At 35.2% G+C, this 20280-nt stretch overlaps 3 protein-coding genes across 9 annotated transcripts; 1 reads left to right on the top strand and 2 right to left on the bottom strand.

Moving 5' to 3' along the window:
* Window positions 1-69: 69 nt before the first annotated feature.
* Window positions 70-9372, bottom strand: LOC102588253 (serine/threonine-protein kinase ATG1t). 7 transcript variants are annotated; one of them, XM_015310282.1, is made up of 8 exons: window positions 9042-9372; window positions 4398-4515; window positions 4237-4298; window positions 2350-2414; window positions 1856-1949; window positions 1707-1787; window positions 1509-1620; window positions 70-1427 (listed from the first exon to the last, which is right to left on the bottom strand). In XM_015310282.1, exons 1-8 carry the CDS (start codon window positions 9273-9275, stop codon window positions 1348-1350), a joined length of 846 nt encoding a protein of 281 aa, XP_015165768.1. In that variant the 5' UTR covers window positions 9276-9372; the 3' UTR covers window positions 70-1347. The 7 variants fall into 7 exon arrangements, with proteins under 7 accessions (XP_015165768.1, XP_006350993.1, XP_015165765.1 ...); XM_006350931.2 differs by having other exon boundaries at window positions 4237-4295; XM_015310279.1 differs by having other exon boundaries at window positions 1707-1949.
* Window positions 9373-12127: 2755 nt separating this feature from the next.
* On the top strand, window positions 12128-15587 carry LOC102587932 (polyubiquitin). The gene is made up of 2 exons (XM_006350928.2): window positions 12128-12312; window positions 13863-15587. The coding sequence occupies exon 2, from the start codon at window positions 13863-13865 to the stop codon at window positions 15465-15467; it is 1605 nt and encodes a 534-aa protein (XP_006350990.1). The 5' UTR covers window positions 12128-12312; the 3' UTR covers window positions 15468-15587.
* Window positions 15588-16122: 535 nt separating this feature from the next.
* LOC102605532 (G-type lectin S-receptor-like serine/threonine-protein kinase RLK1) lies at window positions 16123-19046 on the bottom strand. The gene is made up of 2 exons (XM_015310249.1): window positions 19033-19046; window positions 16123-18718 (listed from the first exon to the last, which is right to left on the bottom strand). The coding sequence occupies exons 1-2, from the start codon at window positions 19044-19046 to the stop codon at window positions 16345-16347; spliced, it is 2388 nt and encodes a 795-aa protein (XP_015165735.1). The 3' UTR covers window positions 16123-16344.
* Window positions 19047-20280: the final 1234 nt, after the last annotated feature.

The following is a 20280-nucleotide window of genomic DNA, read 5'->3' as shown; positions in this document are numbered from 1 at the left end:
TCAATGAACCCCTAGAAGCATCCAAATCTACATAAAACAAACTATATTTTTCATTTAGAGTGATGCATGTGCAGAGAAACCCACAATTGGATACATCGCAAATCAAATCAAGTTCACAATCCAGAATAATCGGAAAAGAATTACAAAATGCCCACGCAAAAATAAAAAAAATTCAAAAAAAGATCACCCTACAGATCAATAAGAGTTGACAAACAAAAGAATTGAATCAAGAAAAAACTGATAGCTATGTAGCATAGCTGAGTACAGTCAATTAGTGCAAGCCATTTTTGATGTGCCCAAGTTACTCTCCTTGGCTTTCTCTGTTCCATATAGATTACCGTCTTTATCATTTGTAAGTGTTTCAAGCCAATGCAGGATTTCCATAAACTATGTCTCTTGTCTATGGATTGTTGATCAGTTCATACACTCACGGAGATCTCTAATAGAGTTGAATTATTTGTCTGTAGACTTGAAATGGCGTATTCCATCTTTCATAATCCAGCATATCACTAAATGTTTCGAGCAGCAAGTGGAGTTGATCATCTTCCCATACCTGAAGTCGAGAATTTGATATTATCTGATAATGTCTACTCATCAGATTTGTCATGTCCCACTTACTTTGATGACATTTTCTGGACTTGTTCGCCCAAGAGTTTAACAGTACGACAATGTGATAGAAGATTTAGAAAGTTTCATACTTTCATTGGAGACTACTTATCAAATGTACTTGGAAAGAGTATCTCATAAACGCGCAGATTGAGTACAAGAAAGAGATAGGAGACGATTGGGTGACTGTTGATAGGAAAATGTTGGCAGTTAACCCGGGTATTATTGAAGAGATACATACAATTCACCTTACTAGATGGTTTTGGAGACAAATGACACCGACACTAGTTGTTCTGAAGAAATCCCTCCAGCTCGATATGATCGATTTGAAGAATTTGGAGAAAACCATTTATCTGTCCTTACAATTCTGATGGTTAAAGATGAAAGGCTTGAAGCAGGAGAGTGCAAGTAGTTTAGGAGTCAATGCTACTGAAGCTAGTTATTAGAAGGGTAAAAAATGACTGAATCATCGGTGAAAAGAGAACTAGGATGTACAGTTGTTATCAGGTTGTATATGACAATTTACAGACATATGAAGCATAAGGGATGATGATGATTTCTAATGACACCTTTACATGAATTCGGAACTGATCGACTGGTGACTAGCCTAGAGTAAATCAGCAGGAAAAAAAGAGCTGACCCCACTAAGGTGATAACTGAAAAACAGAATCCAAATTTGTACATTGATGATTAAACTGGTGGGCACTTCTGCTCAGTGGGATATCCGGATGTTTTTGACCTCTAACAGAACCTCTTATCTCCCCCTTCGTCTATCTTCAAAAAGTCGTGTCGACAAAACTCTTTAAAAGAGATCCGTTTCTCTGCAGATATAAGGTGATTTATCAAACTTTAATGAGGTAGGAAGACAATACAAATGATATTGCGTACAGAAATCTGCAAACCTGGATCAATAGACAATAGTCTTGAGCACAAGTCAACACAACCCGGGTGCAACTGAGGAAGAATCGGCTCAAAGAAAGGAAGACGTAGAGATGCCTTGATATTCCGCAGTATCTATTTTTAAAAAAATATAATTGAAGACGGTGAACTAACAAACAGAGGAAGGGCCTTTGCAATTTGCATTAAAGAAATGCTATTACCTGAACACTAGTTCTACCACGAAAGGGAGGGTAACCATTAAGTAGTTCAAAAAAAATTGCACCGAGACTCCACATATCAACCTATTCAAGAGAATACATGTCAGTTTGTCCAATCTGTGTAACATAGTTGTACAGTAAATAGTTCTTACCTTATCATCATACTTTTTAAATTCTAGAATTTCTGGAGCCATGTAAAAAGGGGACCCACAAACTGTTTCTGCAAGGTCATTCGGATTTAACATTCTGTTCCAAGAATAAAAAGATACAGAGATTGTTAATGATGCCAAGGCATTTGACATTCCCTGTTTAATAATTCATACTCCCTCTGTCCCAATTTATGTGACACATTTCGCTTTTCGAGAGTCAAACAGTTTAAGTTTGACCGAGAATTTGCTCATGAAATCTTCAAATTTTTTAAAATGAAATTTATATATTTGTAAACTACATTAAAAGTACTATAAGTCCCAATAATTGATAATTGAAAATATTTAAAAGATATATGAAAAAATTACGGTCAAAGATAAACTTGTTTGAATCTCGAAATTCGAAATGTGTCACATAAATTGGGACAGAGAGAGTATCATTTTTCTTTACCTTTTTTTTTTTTTTGAAAAGGTAACTTGTATCATTTTTTTTTCTTTACCTTGAGAGACCAAAATCAGCAATCTTAAGAATCGGGTCAGTCTCCATCGTAGATAAAAGAATGTTCTGAACCATAAATGACCTAAATTAGAACTACTACTTTTTTTCTATAATGGTAACTGAACTAAATTAGAACATTATTAAAGGCAAAAAAAGAAGAAGATAAACATCATGTATTTTGAGCATAAGTATTCAAAGATAAGCAAAATTCAACAAGAAAAAGAAGAGAATACTGATGAAAAGAAGAAACTTTTTTATAAAGCAGCGTCAAATAAAAACTTGCTAAACCAAAAACAAAAAGAGTACCATTTTTTTTTAATTATGTAGCCCACTTGTAGATTATTATGCTGTTGTACTAAATTTTTGTAGGTTGAGTGTTAGGAGACTCTTTACTCACTTCTTCTCATAGATATCTATTGCTATTTTTTCTTTTCTTTTTTTTTGAGAATGGTAAAGTTGTATTCATCAGCAATGAGGGTATGCTGGCAACCAAACAAAAAAATTCCAAGGCGAAGTAGTCATGATTACAAATAGCCTAGGAAATCTACTAACTGATTTACATCATCTATACCCTCTTCTTTACACCAAAAATATAGAGTATTAATGCAGTTTTCTTTAACTTTCTGCATTGGGTTAGTAATTTTCTTAAAGCACCTATTGTTTCTTTCCTTCCAAATTGACCACCATATGCAAGATGGAACTAGATTCCACCATTTTTTCTGTGTTTTACTCCCCTCTCTTCTCATCCAACAGTTTAATAGGTCAGCAGTATGCTCAGGCACCACCCAAGGATCTTGAATAATGCTTTGAAACATATACCATATCTGGGCAGTCACTCTATAGTGAAGGAACAAATGATTGTTTGTTTCCTCCTTCTCATGGCAAAAGAAGCACCTAGAAAGGGACACAATTTCTCCCACTTTATGCATTTTCATGCTTCCTCATTCCCTTCTTCACCATATCTCAAGAATTAGGCCTACTTTTATTTCTCAAACTTCATTTCCCCTTTCAAAAACCTTTTCCTAAGTTAAGTTTTTTTTTGTTCTAAATTCCAAAACTGAAGTACACCTAGTTGTATCATACACATTCAACTCCTCAGCCAACGAAAGGGATTGGGATATCAGCTCAAGACAATAATAGGAGCATGAAATGTTAGTTGGAGAAAACAGCATTTTAGACAATTGATTTATGCAAAATGAAGGGGAAAAAAAGAAGCTAAACCTAGAGATTTCAACAACCTAAACGAAGCTTGGTTCATTTGGAAAAATTGTTGATGCACCAGGTTTTACCCACCTTCACATGCAACTAAGCAAAACAAAACTGCATAATGATATAGTGCAATAGCAAATTAAATCAAAGATGTATTATAGCTTGGGAGAAAAATAGTGAGTATACTTCTATTTCAAGGGGTCGTTTGGTAGGATGTATTATAGAAAATAATACATGTATTAGCCATGATATTATTTAATCCTTTGTTTGGTAAGATTTTTAGTATTATAGGGTGTATAACTAATACATAGCAAATCATGGTATAAGTCATACAAAGGTTATTAATACATGAAGAAGAATGGTTAAAGACAAAAATTGTCCTTAATACACCAAATCAAACAGTGGATAAGAAATAATCCCAGCACTACTAACACATCTATTCAGTACTATTCTTGTACACTCTACCAAACGACCCCTTAAAGTTTTAGTAGTTTAAAGTTTGTTTATTTTATGGATGTTCACAAGTATTACCCATGTTTCATTAGCAACAGTCCCTGGATTTTGTTGCATACGACCAAACCTATAAAGGCCTCTACTGGAAGAAGTTAAACATACTTTATAGATCTAGAATGTGTGTATTGTATTCAATTTAACATCATAAGAAAAAAAAAACTTATACCTCTGGCTTCAAGTCACGGTGGAGGATATGGTGCATGCTCAGTACCTCTAGGCCAGCTCCTACTATATCGCAACCAGAATGGCATCAATTGTACAAGAATTGAGCAAGGACAACATGATAAGAAAAGAAATAGTGACGAAGAGCTCTAAACAAAAAGTTACCAATCTGTTTCATAAATTTTCTAGCTACGCATTCTTGAACTCTGCCATGATCCCGAATATAAGCAGCCAGATCCCCTCCAGCACAAAACTCCAAGACAAGGAAAATAGAGTTTTCAGCCTAAGGGATAAAGCAGTTTTCTCAAATTAAGAAATCATACAATGATTATATTTTTGCACTAAATCTTCTTCCTAATTAATCAACCTTTGCAAGTCAAACATAAACAAGCCATGCACTGATGCATGTCAACAAGAACTTCAAAACCACACCTCCAAAACCCAGAGAATAAATTTTATAGGGTCACAACTTTTGCAGTATCTAGTGCATAAACTATGAAGTACTAAATTGCCGTCCAACCAAAAGCTAGGATAATATATTTTACTGCTTAATCACATGCTCGGAGTAGAATGTCATACACAATCGAAAGTAGGAAAGATTAAAGTCTTTCCTCCTGGTAAATTTTGCTTAGATATTATGCACCCAAATAACTTTTCTACTTTCCTACTAGCACCTTCAAGTAATGGGTGACTTTCAGAAACCTTATCTTTTTTATAAAAAAAAATTCAAAAGAGAAGTGGAGTGATACCACCACTTTTAGACTGGGTTTATCTCTTTTTTTTTCCACAAAATATTAGCCAACCACTATTGCTCATTATAAGATTGTAAAGATACATAATTCGTTTATCTTTTCTTTGAAAAGTAGAAGGAAAAACGAAAGGAAGAAAAGAAACATAATTCCGACAAATTAAGCCAATGAGTTTGCAGGAATCTCTAGTGAATTTTCTTGCTTCTTAGCAGTTAACCCTTGCTCCCCAGTATCAATATTTGATCTTACATGCTCAATTCGTCAGAATTATAAAGTGCGACAATTGTTCAATAGAGCATCAGTATATGTGAGTCATTTGTATAACAGTAAGGATATTTATGAGCTACTTCCATAACGATGGGTATATCAGCTCTAAATAGCAAAGTTGAGGGGTATATCAGGCCATTTTCCCTATTTTGTATAATGTTGGCCTGAGATGAAATTTAAATGAGGCTATTCTTAGGGCCTGTTTGGCCAAGCGATATGAAATCATGATATAAAATCATAATATGAAATCATGAGATGAAGTTGAAGTTTTGTTTGAACATGCGATGTGAACTTTTTCTCATAAACATAAGAATCTCATAAGTTGCAAAACTATTAACATAGCCCCAATTATTTATTCAATCTTACCAAATAAACAAAAAATTATAAAATTGCATAATAAATTATTACAAAGCTATTTGTTCTCCACTTAAGTTAAGAAAAAAGTTTTGTAGCACTGTAAAAAGTAGTAAAAGTCTATTTCATCTAACTCTTCCTATTCTAACTATGATTATTTTGTTGAGAAGGTCATCTTCATTTGGCTTCTTCTGTCCTCTGAAGAGAGGTGATTATGTGTACATGTATATGGTTCAATTGTAAGAAAAAACTTACTTCCACCGTCTCAGAATAAATGGCGGAGTACGAGTAACAGTATCAAGGCACTACCTTCCATTTTGGACTCGAACATGAGTTCCAAACTCTTTCAAATAATAATCTATGTTTAAGAAAGTACACTCTCTATGATTCAGAAAATACAATAATCTTTGGTGTGAGTAATGATAAAGTGGCTAGTATATTTTATGATTGTCAATTGTGAAATAAATGTTGAAGTTGTTAGCAGCTAATAAAAATATTTTTCAATTAATGGCACTTTTGGCAATTACACATTTTCAGTGCATTAATTTTGTGCTAAAATCAAACATATTAAAAGTAGTGCTTAGCAAACATACATCACCAATTTTGTCCTTTTTCATATTAAATTGCTTTGAACTTTTTCATATGTAGCTGAAAGAGAAGTTTTTTTATTATGAAAAACCAAAAAAAAATATTACTCCCTCCATTCTAATTTATATACACCAAATCAATTTCTATTATATCATTTATATTCGTCAAATTAAAAGTAATGATAAATTTTATGTTGGTGAGAATAACGAATTTTGAAAAGTAATGATATGATTATAAATTTTATTTACATATGAAATAAATGGTTAGTAGATATAAAATATACACCAAATCAATTTCTATTATATCATTTATATTCGTCAAATTAAAAGTAATGATAAATTTTATGTTGGTGAGAATAACGAATTTTGAAAAGTAATGATATGATTATAAATTTTATTTACATATGAAATAAATAGTTAGTAGATATAAATGTGGGGTTGTTTTAACAAAATATAATCTTGTGGATCAATTTTTGTATTTGAAAAATCCTAAATCATGATATGGAATTCCCCAATCATAATTTTTAGAGAAGGGATTTCATCTCATGATACCAGCGTGAAATTGCATGTCCAAATACTATTTCATCTTATGATTTCATATCGTGATATGATATCGCATAGCCAAATGCCTACTTAATTTATCCTACCTAGAGTCCCAGACTGTTGGCTGGGACAACTTTCATCCTCCATTTGTTAATGGAAAAATATAAGCTCCACAATGAAGAGGAAAAAGTAGGTTACCGTTGCTCCAACAGAATCCAGTAGTGCAAAAGGGTTAACATTTGCTAAACGAACTTGTATTTCTTGTGCAAAGAAAGAAAACAATGTTGTATAGAGAGCAAGACAAACTTCCAAAATGACTGTGGGTGGTTACACGGTATAAACAACTTGTACATACTATTGACACTATTTGGTATTTACAAATGAAATTTTTGACTTGTCAAAGAAAAACATTGTGAAAAGATGCGCTCATACAACTCTCAAGTTTCTTTAGGCAAGAGAAAGACCAATAATCAAGACTATTTTAATATTACAAAAGGAATGCAAAAATTTCCCCAAGACAAAAGGATCACCTAAGATTTGAAGAAAATCTAGTTCCTTTTTTAAGACACCAGTTACTACATAAAACTACACAATCTCCTAATTAGTGAAACTTTGCAAGATCTGAACTCAAGTAGCTACTGGATTTAATTTAAAACAAGGCAACCTTCAAGAAGGACAGCTACATAGCTAAAAGAAATAAGCATAGCAAGGACTCTCGGTACTGTAACATATGTACCTTCATACTGAAATGCGAGAGCAATAGCCTACACATAAAGAGAACAGTCTAAACATGAGAAACAAACACTTTGAATTATTAATCTGCTAATTCAGCTCTCTGCATAGAAACTTCAAGCCAAACATGTACAGAGAAATCAGGCACACACACTACCAATAACCCAAAGATAGAATGAAAACCTACTTATAACTGGCACTTTGGCACTGGCATGCCAGCTAGTCTATTTCTACTTGCATTCGATTAGAGAATGCACTTGTCCATTATGGGCTGTGTACGAGTTTTCGAAGGAGTTTATAATGTTCTGGGCTACTCCACCTATTGCCTTAAGGTTCTGTGTTAGATGCTCATATTCTTTTCAAATGGTAGCAAAGCCAAACTTTGGTAAGTTTATTTGGCACAACTTCTTCTCTCTACCTACCATAATGATCTAGGCTTCCTCAACTCAGCACATCGAGTCTCTCTGTGCATCGCTCCCAATTCAGCATATCGAGCCACAAACTTCACTTCAGGCCCACTCCTTAGCCCGGAGAGTCTACTCTCCTCTCAGTTTCAAGCCCACTCCTCAGCCTGTTGAGCTTGATCACTTCTCTCTTTCAAGCAGGTCCACTCCAATCTTCTCCAAGAAAAGAGACAATAAAAAAAATCAATCCACGCATAAAACCCAAGAACATGTGCTTTTCTCTCGACTCATCCCACCGAGCCTCTCTGTGTTTCTTCTCTCTCAATTCAGCCCATTGAGCCGCAAACTTTTCTCCAAGCTTCTCAGATCCAAGACCACTATTTGGCCTGTTGAGCTTGATCTCTCTCTAGCAGGTCCAATCTTCAAACTTCTCCAAAAAACAAAAGATGAAAATATGTAATCCCCGTGTAGGCCCAAGCACCAGGTTTTACTCATTAATTGTGTAAGGGCTTCCAAAGGCGTTTATAATGTCCTGGACTACTCCGCCCATTGCCTATTTGTGTTGGATACTTGAATTCTTTTCACAACAACATCTAAAGTTTGAACAAGATGCATCATGCATTTGTCAATCTGTTCGATTTTGGGAATTTCTGAACATATTCTGATTATTTTTTTTTGTTTCATTTTTGATAAGCTGCAGAGACATTGATAATTTTGATAAGAAGCTTCTAGATAACTGATCAAAGTCACCTTTTACTAAATCAAAGTTGGTGATTTCGCTCGTGAATAGTTTATCCACTAACTACACGCTGGTTCCATTTAACAAACCACACACTTATTCCAATTACAGAACACTGATTTAACCTAAACAAATCACACATTTGGGACACGATGAGAATTGAAATATAAACCCCTAATGCAGTTAGTTTTCATTTCATCACACAAGAACTGCGTATCCTTTGGGGAAAAAATTGCATAATTGCAGAAAAGGATAGACCTATAAACTTCTAAACCTTTGGACTATAGCTGACAAAAGAAAAGCACACAAAAAACACTAGGTGTTTGCTGCCTATATGTCCTAGCCTTGTGCAGTGGGAGGTAGCAAGTAGCCCGGACACCTAGGTAAAGCAATTGTATAATTTTGTTGATATTAAAGAGAGAGACACCACTAACCTGAAATACATCGAAAAGGCGAATGATATTTGGGTGTTCAACAGAAGATAAGAAGTTGAGTTCACAGTCCAAGCAATTCTTGAGTTGGCGAGTGAGCTTGAGGAGGTCGATTTGCTTCAGCGCCACCACTTTTCCGGTGGTCCGGTGCTCGGCTTTCCATACCGTCGACGATGAGCCGCCACCGAGCTTACACGTCAGCGTGTACTCTCCGATCGTTGGATGATCAGCTTCCATTTGTATATTCTCTGTGTGTTTTTTCGTTGGGAAATAATATTAAGAGCCAATATTTCGTCGAAGCTCCTCGTCAGTTCTTGTATCGACATTTCCATCCATTTTATTTTAGGTGACATAGTTTGATAAATATAGTAATTAATATAAGCCTTAAAAGTATTTTTTTTAATTTTTTATCAATAAATTGAGACTTAATAGGAATAAAATGCTGATATTGATATTATCATTCAATATTTGTCAAATAAAAAATATCAAAATTGAAAAGGAAATTATATATAATTAATAAGTTATATAAGTTGGAGAATAATTTGTTAGAGACCATTTGATAGCAACTTTTAGGAAATTTTCTTTTAAATGTAATTTGCAGATTTTTTAATTTTTGGAATAGTTATTGTTGAGGATGTGTTTGGGACTTTCTAGAGAAGTTTGTGTAGTCATCTTACAAAATTCAAAAGATCTATGAATATAAAACTTTTCTCTTGTTTGTTTTTTCTAATAATGACACTAGTGAAGACTAATTCTTTTTGGAGATATTATTTCAGTATTTTTTTCAATAGAATTATTTTTGTTGTTACATTCATATTATTAATTAATCAAAACTTTAGTATAATTTTAAAGAAAAGGAAAAAGATGTCAGGTGACTCATACTTTTTTTTCCTTTTAAATATTCGCAACACTTAAGGGGTCGTTTGGTAGAGTGTATTAGGAAAAATAACGCATGCATTAGCATTGTGTATTACTAGTACCTTGTTTGGTACTCTTTTCCAACCTATGTATAACTAATGCTTGCATTAGTTATACACTCTATTGTGTATTAAGGTGTGTATTGCTAATACCGTGGATTTCTAGGTATTAGCAATGCAATGGTTTTAATGCATGCATTAGATTAACTAATGACAAAACTACCCTCTACACAATAAAGTAGAAATAATACACAATTATAATTATAATTATAATAATAGTAATAATAATAATAATTATTATTATTATTACTATTATTAATATTATTATTATTTTGTAAAAGAATGTGGGGTATTTTGTAAACAAATATTTTTTAATTAGTCTTTATACAAGGCTTGCTATTTCCAATACATCAAATCAAACAATGTATAAGAAATAAATTCAAGCATAACTAATGCAAGCATAAACTAATGCAAGCATTACTAATGCAAGCATTACTAATGCATGCATTACTAATACATCATATTCAGCATTATTCTTATACACTCTACCAAACGACCCCTAAGTGTTTTAAGCAATATGAAAAGAAATGATAGTCACGCTAGTAATAAACTCAATTTGAACCTAAATAAAGAGAGTAATATAGTTATTAGACAAAGTTTAAGCATATAATTGAAATTTTGAGAAAATTTGAGGGGACATCAATATAATATTTTCAAAATTTATTTAAAACATTGAATCTTAGATTAACGGTATTATATTTTAATACTTATTCGGTCTTTCCTCAAATACAAATACAGATGTTTATGCGGGATGGAATGCCCTTAGCTCCAAAGAAGCTATCATTGATCAACCTTATTCAGGCACATCAATCAAAGATCTTGCTTACCAAATAACTCTCTTGGTGTAGGAGAGAAAGTTTGACAATCTAAGAAAGTCTCATTGAAACTAGGAGCTCTGACTGTGATGATTATTTTCACTAGTTTCAAAGGCTTGATTGACTCTGCACATCCCTCTATTCCAATAGAAAATGTTAGCTCCTATCAACTTGTTTCGACCTAGGATAATAAGCTCATAAGCTTGGTCTTACTTCATCGTTGAGAAAAGAAAGAAAACTTCCATCTCTAAGTTTAACTCAGACGTAGCTTCTTTATTTTTTTGGGGGTGTGAAACAGTGTCAAACCAAAATACCCTTTATAAACAACTATCGTTTGTGAATGTAAGTCATGTCCTTTCTCATTCGGAATACCTAGTCCCACACCCTAACTTCAATGATGAGAACAACCTCCGCACTCTGGGCTATTTAAATCCTTAATCGAGCAACCGAACTCTCTTTATTTCGGGATCGGAAAGGTCGACCGATTATGATCAAAGATGACTGCTTAGTGGCGACGAGCCCACTAGGAAGACCTTTTGTTACAAAGGTTACCATAGTCTAGGTTTATGATGGATTCAGTTAGTCAAAGTACCTCCAACTCAATAAAAGCTCATTTTCCTATCAGGAGAAAGCGACGCATAAAAAAGGGCTGGCCCGTCAAAAAGCCGACCCTCCGATCCAAAAGCGTTCAAATTCCCGTCTACATCAGCTCGACCTGCTTGTTGGCTCTGATTAGAATCATCAAAACATCTTGAAAGATTCTTTTGAAAAGCTTGACTTGCAAGCGGAGAATGACGAGTCTCACCAACTTTTTGAGTTTGCAAAGTAGCTAGTATGAAATTTCTTGGGCACTTACCCGCAGTGCTTGAGATCGAAACTGCTTACAACAACCTTGACCTGGTCCAATGGAAAGAGAAAGCTTAAAGAGCTCCCTTTATTGGTGACTCCTCCAATGAGATCTTAGGGTGTGCATGTCAAAACCCGTTAAGTTAGGAATATACATAAAATTTTGGACGATAATAAGGATTCATATAACCAAATAATATAACGGAAAAAAATTTAAACAATAAAAAATAATAAAGAGATGTATCCATTCTTTTTCACTCAAATTATATAAATTTTATTTTTAGAAATTATAGTCAAATTTACTATCAAAATTTTAAAAAATATTTTTTAAAATTATACGTGCCATGAATTTGAAAAAGGAAAAAAGAGGAGAAGCATCTAGTAAAAGGCTCTACTAATTAATTGCGTAACCGTGTCTTCCAAAATATCCGAAGAAATTGCGTAAGCGCTGAGCTATAGGCCCATACGTTCCCTCTCTGTGACGGCAAAGCGGTTGCTATAAATACAGATCTCCCCCTTTTCAACCTAATCCCCAAATCATCCTTCTTCTCTAGCGCAACTTCTCTCGGAAAAAAGCATCTCCTCCTCCTCTCGTTCTCTCGATAATCTCCTTGCGCACTGTTTCTTCTTCTCAAGGTAATGGTCTTTTCTTCTCTCGATTCAATCGTTTGTTGAATAGATTTAGATTTATGGAGGGTTTTGTATTATAAATGTATGAACAGTATTATATGAACGGAATTTACCTTTGTTTTCTTGTTTATCATCAGATCTCCACGTAATTAGTTGATTTGAGAACTTTTTATAATGGATGATGTATGTTTTTTCTGTTGATGATGTTATAGCGTTTAATTTCGTTTGATTTGCTCGAGTTTTGGTTTCCATATGGTAGAATTGTTGAAGTTTCGTAGTTTGATTAGTTTTGTGTCCTATCTAGGGTTTTTTGCGATCACAATTAATCAATTTGAAATGGTGATGCTTGCCTTTTCTGTTGATGATGTTATAGCCTTGAATTTCGTTGATTTGCTTGATTTTTTGGTCACTGTTTAATAGAAATTGTTCAAGTTTCCAGGTTTGGTTAATTGTGTCCTGTGTAGGGATATTTATGATCAAAATTAATCAATTTGAAAAAAAAAACTATCTTTAATGAATAATATATGCTTTATTTTTTTTTTTTGTTGATGTTATAGTCTTGAATATTCTCGTGTTGTTCCATTTTTCTGTTTTCTATTTGATTGAAATTGTTCAAGTTTCCAGGTTTGATTATTTGTGTGCTATCTAGGGATTTTTGTGATCAAAATTACAAAACTAGGTTAAATGGATGATGCATGCTTTTGCTGCTGATGATTTATAGCCTTGAATTTTGTCGATTTGCTTCATTTCTGGTCTCTATTTAATGAAATTGTTGAAGTTTCTAGGTTTAATTAATTGTGTCTTGTCTAGGGTTTTTGCGAACAAATTGAACTAGATTTAAATAAATTTTAAGAGTCTTCCATTTTTTTGTTAACTCTTACTGATCTGTTTTTTAATGTATTTATTCTTGTGTGGGCACATTTTTATTCTCTTCTGATTATGCTAGATCGTGAACTTGATTTGATTTACAATACACCCAACTGTGGGTTTGCATCCCTCTTAAATGAAAAGTATAGTTCGTTCTATGTAGAATTGGATGGATGCGTCTAGGGGCCTACTGATTTGTTTGTAAAAATGGTTGTTCATTGGATTGAATTTTTATTAAAGAAAATCTGAAATTCTGATAATTCTTTTAAATTCGGTTGATGTTAGATCTATTTATTTTCTTCTTTGTTTGGTTGACTGGTCTTCTGGTGGCTCTCTGATTAGTGTAATTAGTTGACTTTGGATATGTTGCTTTTGCTCTTTGTATGGTTTCTAATCAATTGGGATTCTTTTCTTATACTCCCCTAATTTGCCTCTGGTTTGATATATTCAATTTTAACTTCAATTGTTTCGTGGGATGTCTTGTTCCAAATTAAACAAGTTCTAGGATTTGTGTGCAAGCTATGCTATGGGTGTTCATATTATGTGGTAGTTCGCTGCTGTAGGAGGGAAATTGCAGAACCTTTATTTTATTTTATTTTCTTTTTGGACTTCCAAAGCTTGCTAGTTTGTCATCTCTGCCTGATCTTGAATAGAAGTTTTTGACAGTTGTCTGCTTCAATATATTTCAGATGCAGATCTTTGTTAAGACACTCACCGGAAAGACCATCACTCTTGAGGTCGAGAGTTCTGACACCATTGATAATGTCAAAGCTAAGATTCAAGACAAGGAAGGCATTCCTCCAGATCAACAGAGGCTGATCTTTGCTGGGAAACAGCTTGAAGATGGCCGAACACTTGCTGATTACAATATCCAAAAAGAGTCTACCCTCCATCTTGTCCTCCGTCTACGTGGTGGAATGCAAATCTTTGTTAAAACTCTGACCGGAAAGACTATAACTCTTGAGGTCGAGAGCTCAGACACCATTGATAATGTCAAAGCTAAAATTCAAGACAAGGAAGGTATTCCCCCAGACCAGCAGAGGCTGATCTTTGCTGGGAAACAGCTTGAAGATGGCCGAACACTTGCTGATTACAACATCCAAAAGGAGTCCACTCTTCACCTTGTCCTTCGCCTTCGTGGTGGTATGCAGATCTTTGTCAAGACACTTACTGGAAAGACCATCACCCTTGAAGTTGAAAGTTCAGATACAATTGACAACGTGAAGGCCAAAATTCAGGATAAGGAAGGGATTCCTCCAGACCAGCAGAGACTGATCTTTGCCGGCAAGCAACTTGAGGATGGAAGGACCCTGGCTGACTACAATATTCAGAAAGAGTCTACCTTACATCTTGTTCTTCGTCTGAGGGGTGGCATGCAAATATTTGTTAAGACATTGACAGGGAAGACAATTACTTTGGAGGTTGAGAGTTCAGATACTATCGACAATGTTAAAGCAAAGATCCAAGACAAGGAGGGTATTCCTCCAGACCAGCAGAGATTGATCTTTGCTGGAAAGCAACTTGAGGATGGAAGGACCTTGGCGGATTACAACATTCAGAAAGAATCAACCCTGCACCTTGTTCTTCGCCTTAGAGGTGGCATGCAAATTTTTGTCAAGACTTTGACGGGGAAGACAATTACTTTGGAGGTTGAGAGTTCAGATACCATTGACAACGTCAAAGCAAAGATTCAAGACAAGGAGGGTATTCCCCCAGACCAGCAGAGATTGATCTTTGCTGGAAAGCAACTTGAGGATGGAAGGACCTTGGCAGATTACAACATTCAGAAAGAATCAACCCTGCACCTTGTTCTTCGCCTTAGAGGTGGCATGCAAATTTTTGTCAAGACTTTGACTGGGAAGACAATTACATTGGAGGTTGAGAGTTCAGATACCATTGACAACGTCAAAGCAAAGATTCAAGACAAGGAGGGTATTCCCCCAGACCAGCAGCGTTTGATCTTTGCTGGTAAACAACTTGAGGACGGGAGGACTCTAGCAGACTATAACATCCAGAAGGAGTCAACTCTCCATTTGGTGTTGCGTTTGAGAGGAGGGATGCAGATCTTTGTGAAGACTCTGACTGGGAAGACAATCACATTGGAGGTGGAGAGCTCTGACACTATTGACAATGTGAAAGCAAAGATACAGGACAAGGAAGGGATTCCACCAGATCAACAGAGGCTCATCTTTGCTGGCAAACAGCTGGAGGATGGCCGCACCCTTGCAGACTACAATATCCAGAAAGAGTCTACTCTTCATCTTGTCCTCAGGCTCCGTGGTGGAAACTTCTGAACTTCATGCGTTCTAATGCTGATTTCTTGATGGCTGTATCAATGTTTGCTTTGTTTTATTTCAAGACTTCTAGTGTTTTTGTTATAGTTTTATCTCTGTTAGAGACCTCGCAATGTGTTATATTCTGTTGTTTTTGCTGCAAACTAAATAAATAAATATTAGCTGATAAATGTGTTGGTGATCCTCACTCCTCCAGATTCATTGTTAACTCAACACGCACGCATGCACGCACTCACAAACACACCCTGCTATGCAGGTACAGGGAAAAAAGAAGGCATGTTTGACAGTTTGAGAACCCAATAGTTCTTTTGGCAAAAAATCAGTATTATGGTGGTGGTTTGGTAAAATTCCGTTAATAGTGATGAGTTCTACCCTTGATCTACGCAGTCTTATTTATTTTGTAATATGTTTCTTTTATTTAAAGGTGGACTTAAGCACCTTATTTTAATCGGTTCACTAAATTGCTTCCAACAGTTATTTTTTTAAAGAAGGGCCAGAAGAGAACACTCTCTCCATCTGTAAAGGTTATCTAGACTATAGACAAAAGGAGTTCATTTGCTTCCACATGGAGAAACCCGTAAGTCTCTTCTAGTATTTACAAAATATAGTTTCATTGTACTACACGTAAATTTGAAGAGCAGTGCTAATATGGACAACACTCAAAATGGGAACATAAGCCTTTGTTCACAGCAGCAGAAGATAAATCCATGTAGTTCTGTTAACTGGTGGCTACAAGAGGCATAGAATGATGTAGAAATTTGATAGAACTATATTTTATTTAGCTCAAGTATGGATGATAAAGTACTCTGCTCTCTATGGGGAAGTTGGAATACTTGAAACTTGAAGTACAAAAACCATAAAGTGAAGAAGTTCAAAATTATATGGCACTTAAAAAAGAAGTAGGACTAGGAGGCACTGGAATTTCTACTGTCCCTTCCAGCATCAGTAGAACTTTCTTCATTGAAGGGCGAAGTGATGGTTCCTCTTGAATGCACCAGATGCTTATTTTCACCATTCTCTCGAATTGTCTTCTATCAACCTCCTCGTCCCCTACTAGTTTATCTAGCTCTCCTGCATCAAAGCAATTGTAGACCCAGTATTCAAGAATTGCCTCATTTTCATCAAGGCTCCAATCTACACACTTCCGCCTACAGATCAATTCCAATAGGACGACACCAAAACTGTAAACGTCTGCTTTCACTGTCACTGGCAGATTTCGGTGCCATTCTGGTGCAACATAGCCTCTGGTCCCTCTTATCCCTGTGTAGGTTCTTGTTTGGTCTTTCTTTAAGAGCTTGGCCATTCCAAAGTCACATATTTTTGCACAGAACTGATCATTCATGAGTATGTTCTGAGGCTTAATATCACAATGGATGATTTGTGTTTCACACTCGTCATGCAAATATAGGAGGCCCCTTGCAATATCTCGAGCGAAGCCACACCTTTCCTCCCACGTTGGCTGTTTTTCTGGTGTAAAAAGTGCGTCCGCAAGTGACCCATTGGTCATGTACTCATACACCAAAAGCCTTCTTGATCCGTCCAGGCAATAACCAAGGAGGCGGACTAGATTTCGGTGATGTGTCTTTCCAATGATTTTTATTTCAGTTTGGAACTCTGTTTCCCCTTCTACTAATTCTTTGTCTAGTCTCTTAACAGCTATCACTTTCTGGTCTTCTGCCAAAATTCCTGCAAATACTGTTCCAAATGCTCCCCTCCCTAACGCTTCTTTGAAACCACTGGTTGCCTGCTCTAGTTCTGCATAGGAAAATGCTCGTGGAGCAACATCCTCACATAACTGAACACTTCTACTCTCCTGGATTTTTCTGTAAGTCCAGACATGATTTCTGTGAATGAGGAATCCGGAGATGCCTAACACCAACAAAGCAAAAACAGCCAATGTAATGGCGGCAATTAGGATGTCTATCCTTAGCTTTTTGCCTTTTGTTTCTTCAATCGTCTGATTAGGCACCCCTTCTTTGGATATGAAACTAGTGCCCACCTTGACCAATACTAGATTAGAATTACCCAAGTCTCTCCTTCCATACCTCAGAGGCAGCTTTTGCTTTCTACATTCTCTGTCTTTGAACAGAGCAGCCTCACAGTTACAATCCTGTAGACAGGCTTGTTCACAATCTTCCTTGGTCGTTCCGGCCAAAACAACATAAGTACTATCTTCCCATACTGTGTTTTCAACTGTTCTCATGTCATAGTATTTGGAAGTGTTCTCCTTTAACTGACAGGTTTCTGTGGGGAAATTCCTTTCACAGCCTGCGCTCCAATTTCCTGGCATTACAAAGTCAAATCCCGGAAGACACATACATTTAGCTTGAACATCTATATTGGTGCAAAAACCATTGAGCCCACAAAGGCCTTTTGGATCACACCTATCATCTGTTGATGGCCATATCACGGAGCTGTTCTGTTGGTTCAGAGAATGTGAATAAACTCGAAAAATACCATCAGCATCAATTTTCATCATATAGATGATGGTCCTTTCTCTACGGTAGCCTCCTCTGGTTAGATTTTTTAGACTATTGTTGGAATTGAGCAAGTAGAGGAGGCCGTCATCATCAAGATTCAGTGAAAAATTATTCCTTACTCCACGGATGTAGGATGCGTAGTAAGCATATGGGGCAGTATCTGGTGTATTGACAGGATACTGAACAAGGTACCCATCATCTTGCATTTTGAGACGGAAAATCCCGAAAGAATCATCTGCTTCCGAGGCACTCGAGAACAGCTCTTGTCCAGCTGATATATGCTGACCAGGTAAAAGTGTGTTTGTTGGATTGTCAAAACTTTGCCATATTATACTGTGATCAGAATTATAGAGCACAAAGTTGCCAGTATCCAGCATGGAAGCTGAAGCAATGACTTGACCAGAGAGATTTACGACAGTGATTTCTTGGCCTCCTACTTGTACAATGAGCCTTCCATCACTAGTTAAGAGCAAGACAGCGTTGCTCGGAACAACAGGACTGTTCCTATTTGCTGTCCACACTGCTGTCTTCTTAGGCATACCGACAATTACGATTCCAACAGCATAGCCATTGTTTTGTTCATAAAACCCAAAGGCAAAGCGCCTGGACGGCGAAAACCATGATGAATTGGTAGTAGGTGTTAGAGAAGAGCCAAGAGTTATATTGAACTGCCTTTGTTGTGCTAGTGCTACTGCATGAAATGCAGATAATATTAATAACCATAGCAAAGCAGCCATAGATTTTAGCTTTTCTTCTCTTTTTTTTTTTTTACTTTGATTGTCACAAAATTGATACACAATTCAGTTTATAATAACAACTTGGAAGGATCCAAAGACTTGAGCTACTGTAGGACAAGTCAATTCATGGCAATTAAGTAAAAGACGCGTTACATAGGAGACTTTAGAAATTATTCAGTCCTGACAATTTTGAGAAAATATTGTACACGTCTTTTGAGACGGATAAACTATCTTTTTTGATTCATACATATTATAAGGGGCGGAGCCACCTTATAGTTAGGGTTTCATCTTCGGCAGAAATTATATTATTTATATATGGTTAAAATAATTTTTAGGTATATATAGTACATGTCGAACTCCATTCGGCTATTTCATGTGTCTATTTTTTTAAATTTTGAACCGCCTTATTGAAAATTCTGGCTCCGCCACGGTATATAATAAGGATGTTTGAGGTAAGATAACTCAACCTTCTTCTTGGTGTTTATGTTTTTTTCATTATTTAAGCATCTTCGTTTGTAATATCATCTTATAGGGTGCATTATAAACTTTGTGATGATCATAGAATACTTAGTTTTCTTTACCACTTATTTTCGTTAGCCTAGCCCCTTTGCTTGGACTTATTCACAATAAGGATTTTTATTTTATTATCATATCATCATATATTATTAAAAGTGGTAAGTTTCAAAGTGAAAAACTGGATTACCATATTGTCTCTTTACTAAATTAAATATCTTATCAAATACTAATATTTTATCCTACATAGTAGTAGAATTTGAAGTCCTTTAATAATTAAATTATTATTTTCTTGATAAATGAGTACATTAATATTGCTTTTAATCATTATCATGAATCTCATAACGGAAGAATTTAAAAAGTTATGATTGATAAAATAGTGTAATCGAATTTTTTCTTCTAAAATAGCTATATTTTTCCTTCTAAACAGACTATTATTTAATATTGAAGTAAATAATTTGAAGAGGTGCCACTAAAATAATAATAATACATACAAATCTCATCTATAAAGATACATATGTCTTTTAATATTTCTACCAGGTGTATTCATCCAACTTGATTCTTTTTTATGAAGGGCATATATGCTCTAGTTTTTGGATGGTAGGGGCACCAATGTTCCAAAAATATGACGGAGGGTATATACATACCATTTATGATAATTTGGAGGTATATTTGTCCTTTTTCACATTAATAAAAAACACTACATTCACTATCTAGTAGCATAAATTTGTTAAAAAGAATTAAAAAAAAAAAAGTTGATAAAATTTTACTGTTGGATATCTTTAAATTGACAGGAGTTGATGTGGACAAAATGTTTGGTAGAAATCAATTGTGCAATTTTTGGAACCTTTCAAGTCTTCTTACTTTTTGGTAAATAGGAATTGTATGCGTTGACTTAGTCTAAGAGCCCATTTGGATTGGCTTAAAAGTTGACCAACCTACTTTTAAGTCAGTTTTTGACTTCTGAAAGTGTTTGGCAAATATAAAAAATAACTTAAAATAAGTTACGAACTGTTTGGCAAGGTAAAAATGACTTAAAATAAGTCAAAAACCAAAAGTAGATCTCCCCTTACTTTTTATTTT

The sequence above is a fragment of the Solanum tuberosum genome, unplaced genomic scaffold (genome assembly GCF_000226075.1).
Source record: "Solanum tuberosum cultivar DM 1-3 516 R44 unplaced genomic scaffold, SolTub_3.0 scf00131, whole genome shotgun sequence".
Taxonomy (NCBI): Eukaryota; Viridiplantae; Streptophyta; class Magnoliopsida; order Solanales; family Solanaceae; genus Solanum; species Solanum tuberosum.
Note: the sequence above shows the minus strand (reverse complement) of the source record. Positions and strands in the feature narration are given on the sequence as shown.

What these genes read in the sequence shown, in the direction of transcription:
- LOC102588253 (XM_015310279.1), bottom strand. Translation starts at nt 9,275, where the DNA reads ATGGAAGCTGATCATCCAACGATCGGAGAGTACACGCTGACGTGTAAG. An exon ending in AAAATTTATGAAACAGATTG is followed by an intron (nt 4,299 to 4,397) that starts GTAACTTTTTGT and finishes GTTGCGATATAG; the next exon opens with TAGGAGCTGGCCTAGAGGTA. An exon ending in ACTATTGTCTATTGATCCAG is followed by an intron (nt 1,428 to 1,508) that starts GTTTGCAGATTT and finishes TTATATCTGCAG; the next exon opens with AGAAACGGATCTCTTTTAAA.
- LOC102587932 (XM_006350928.2), top strand. Translation starts at nt 13,863, where the DNA reads ATGCAGATCTTTGTTAAGACACTCACCGGAAAGACCATCACTCTTGAG.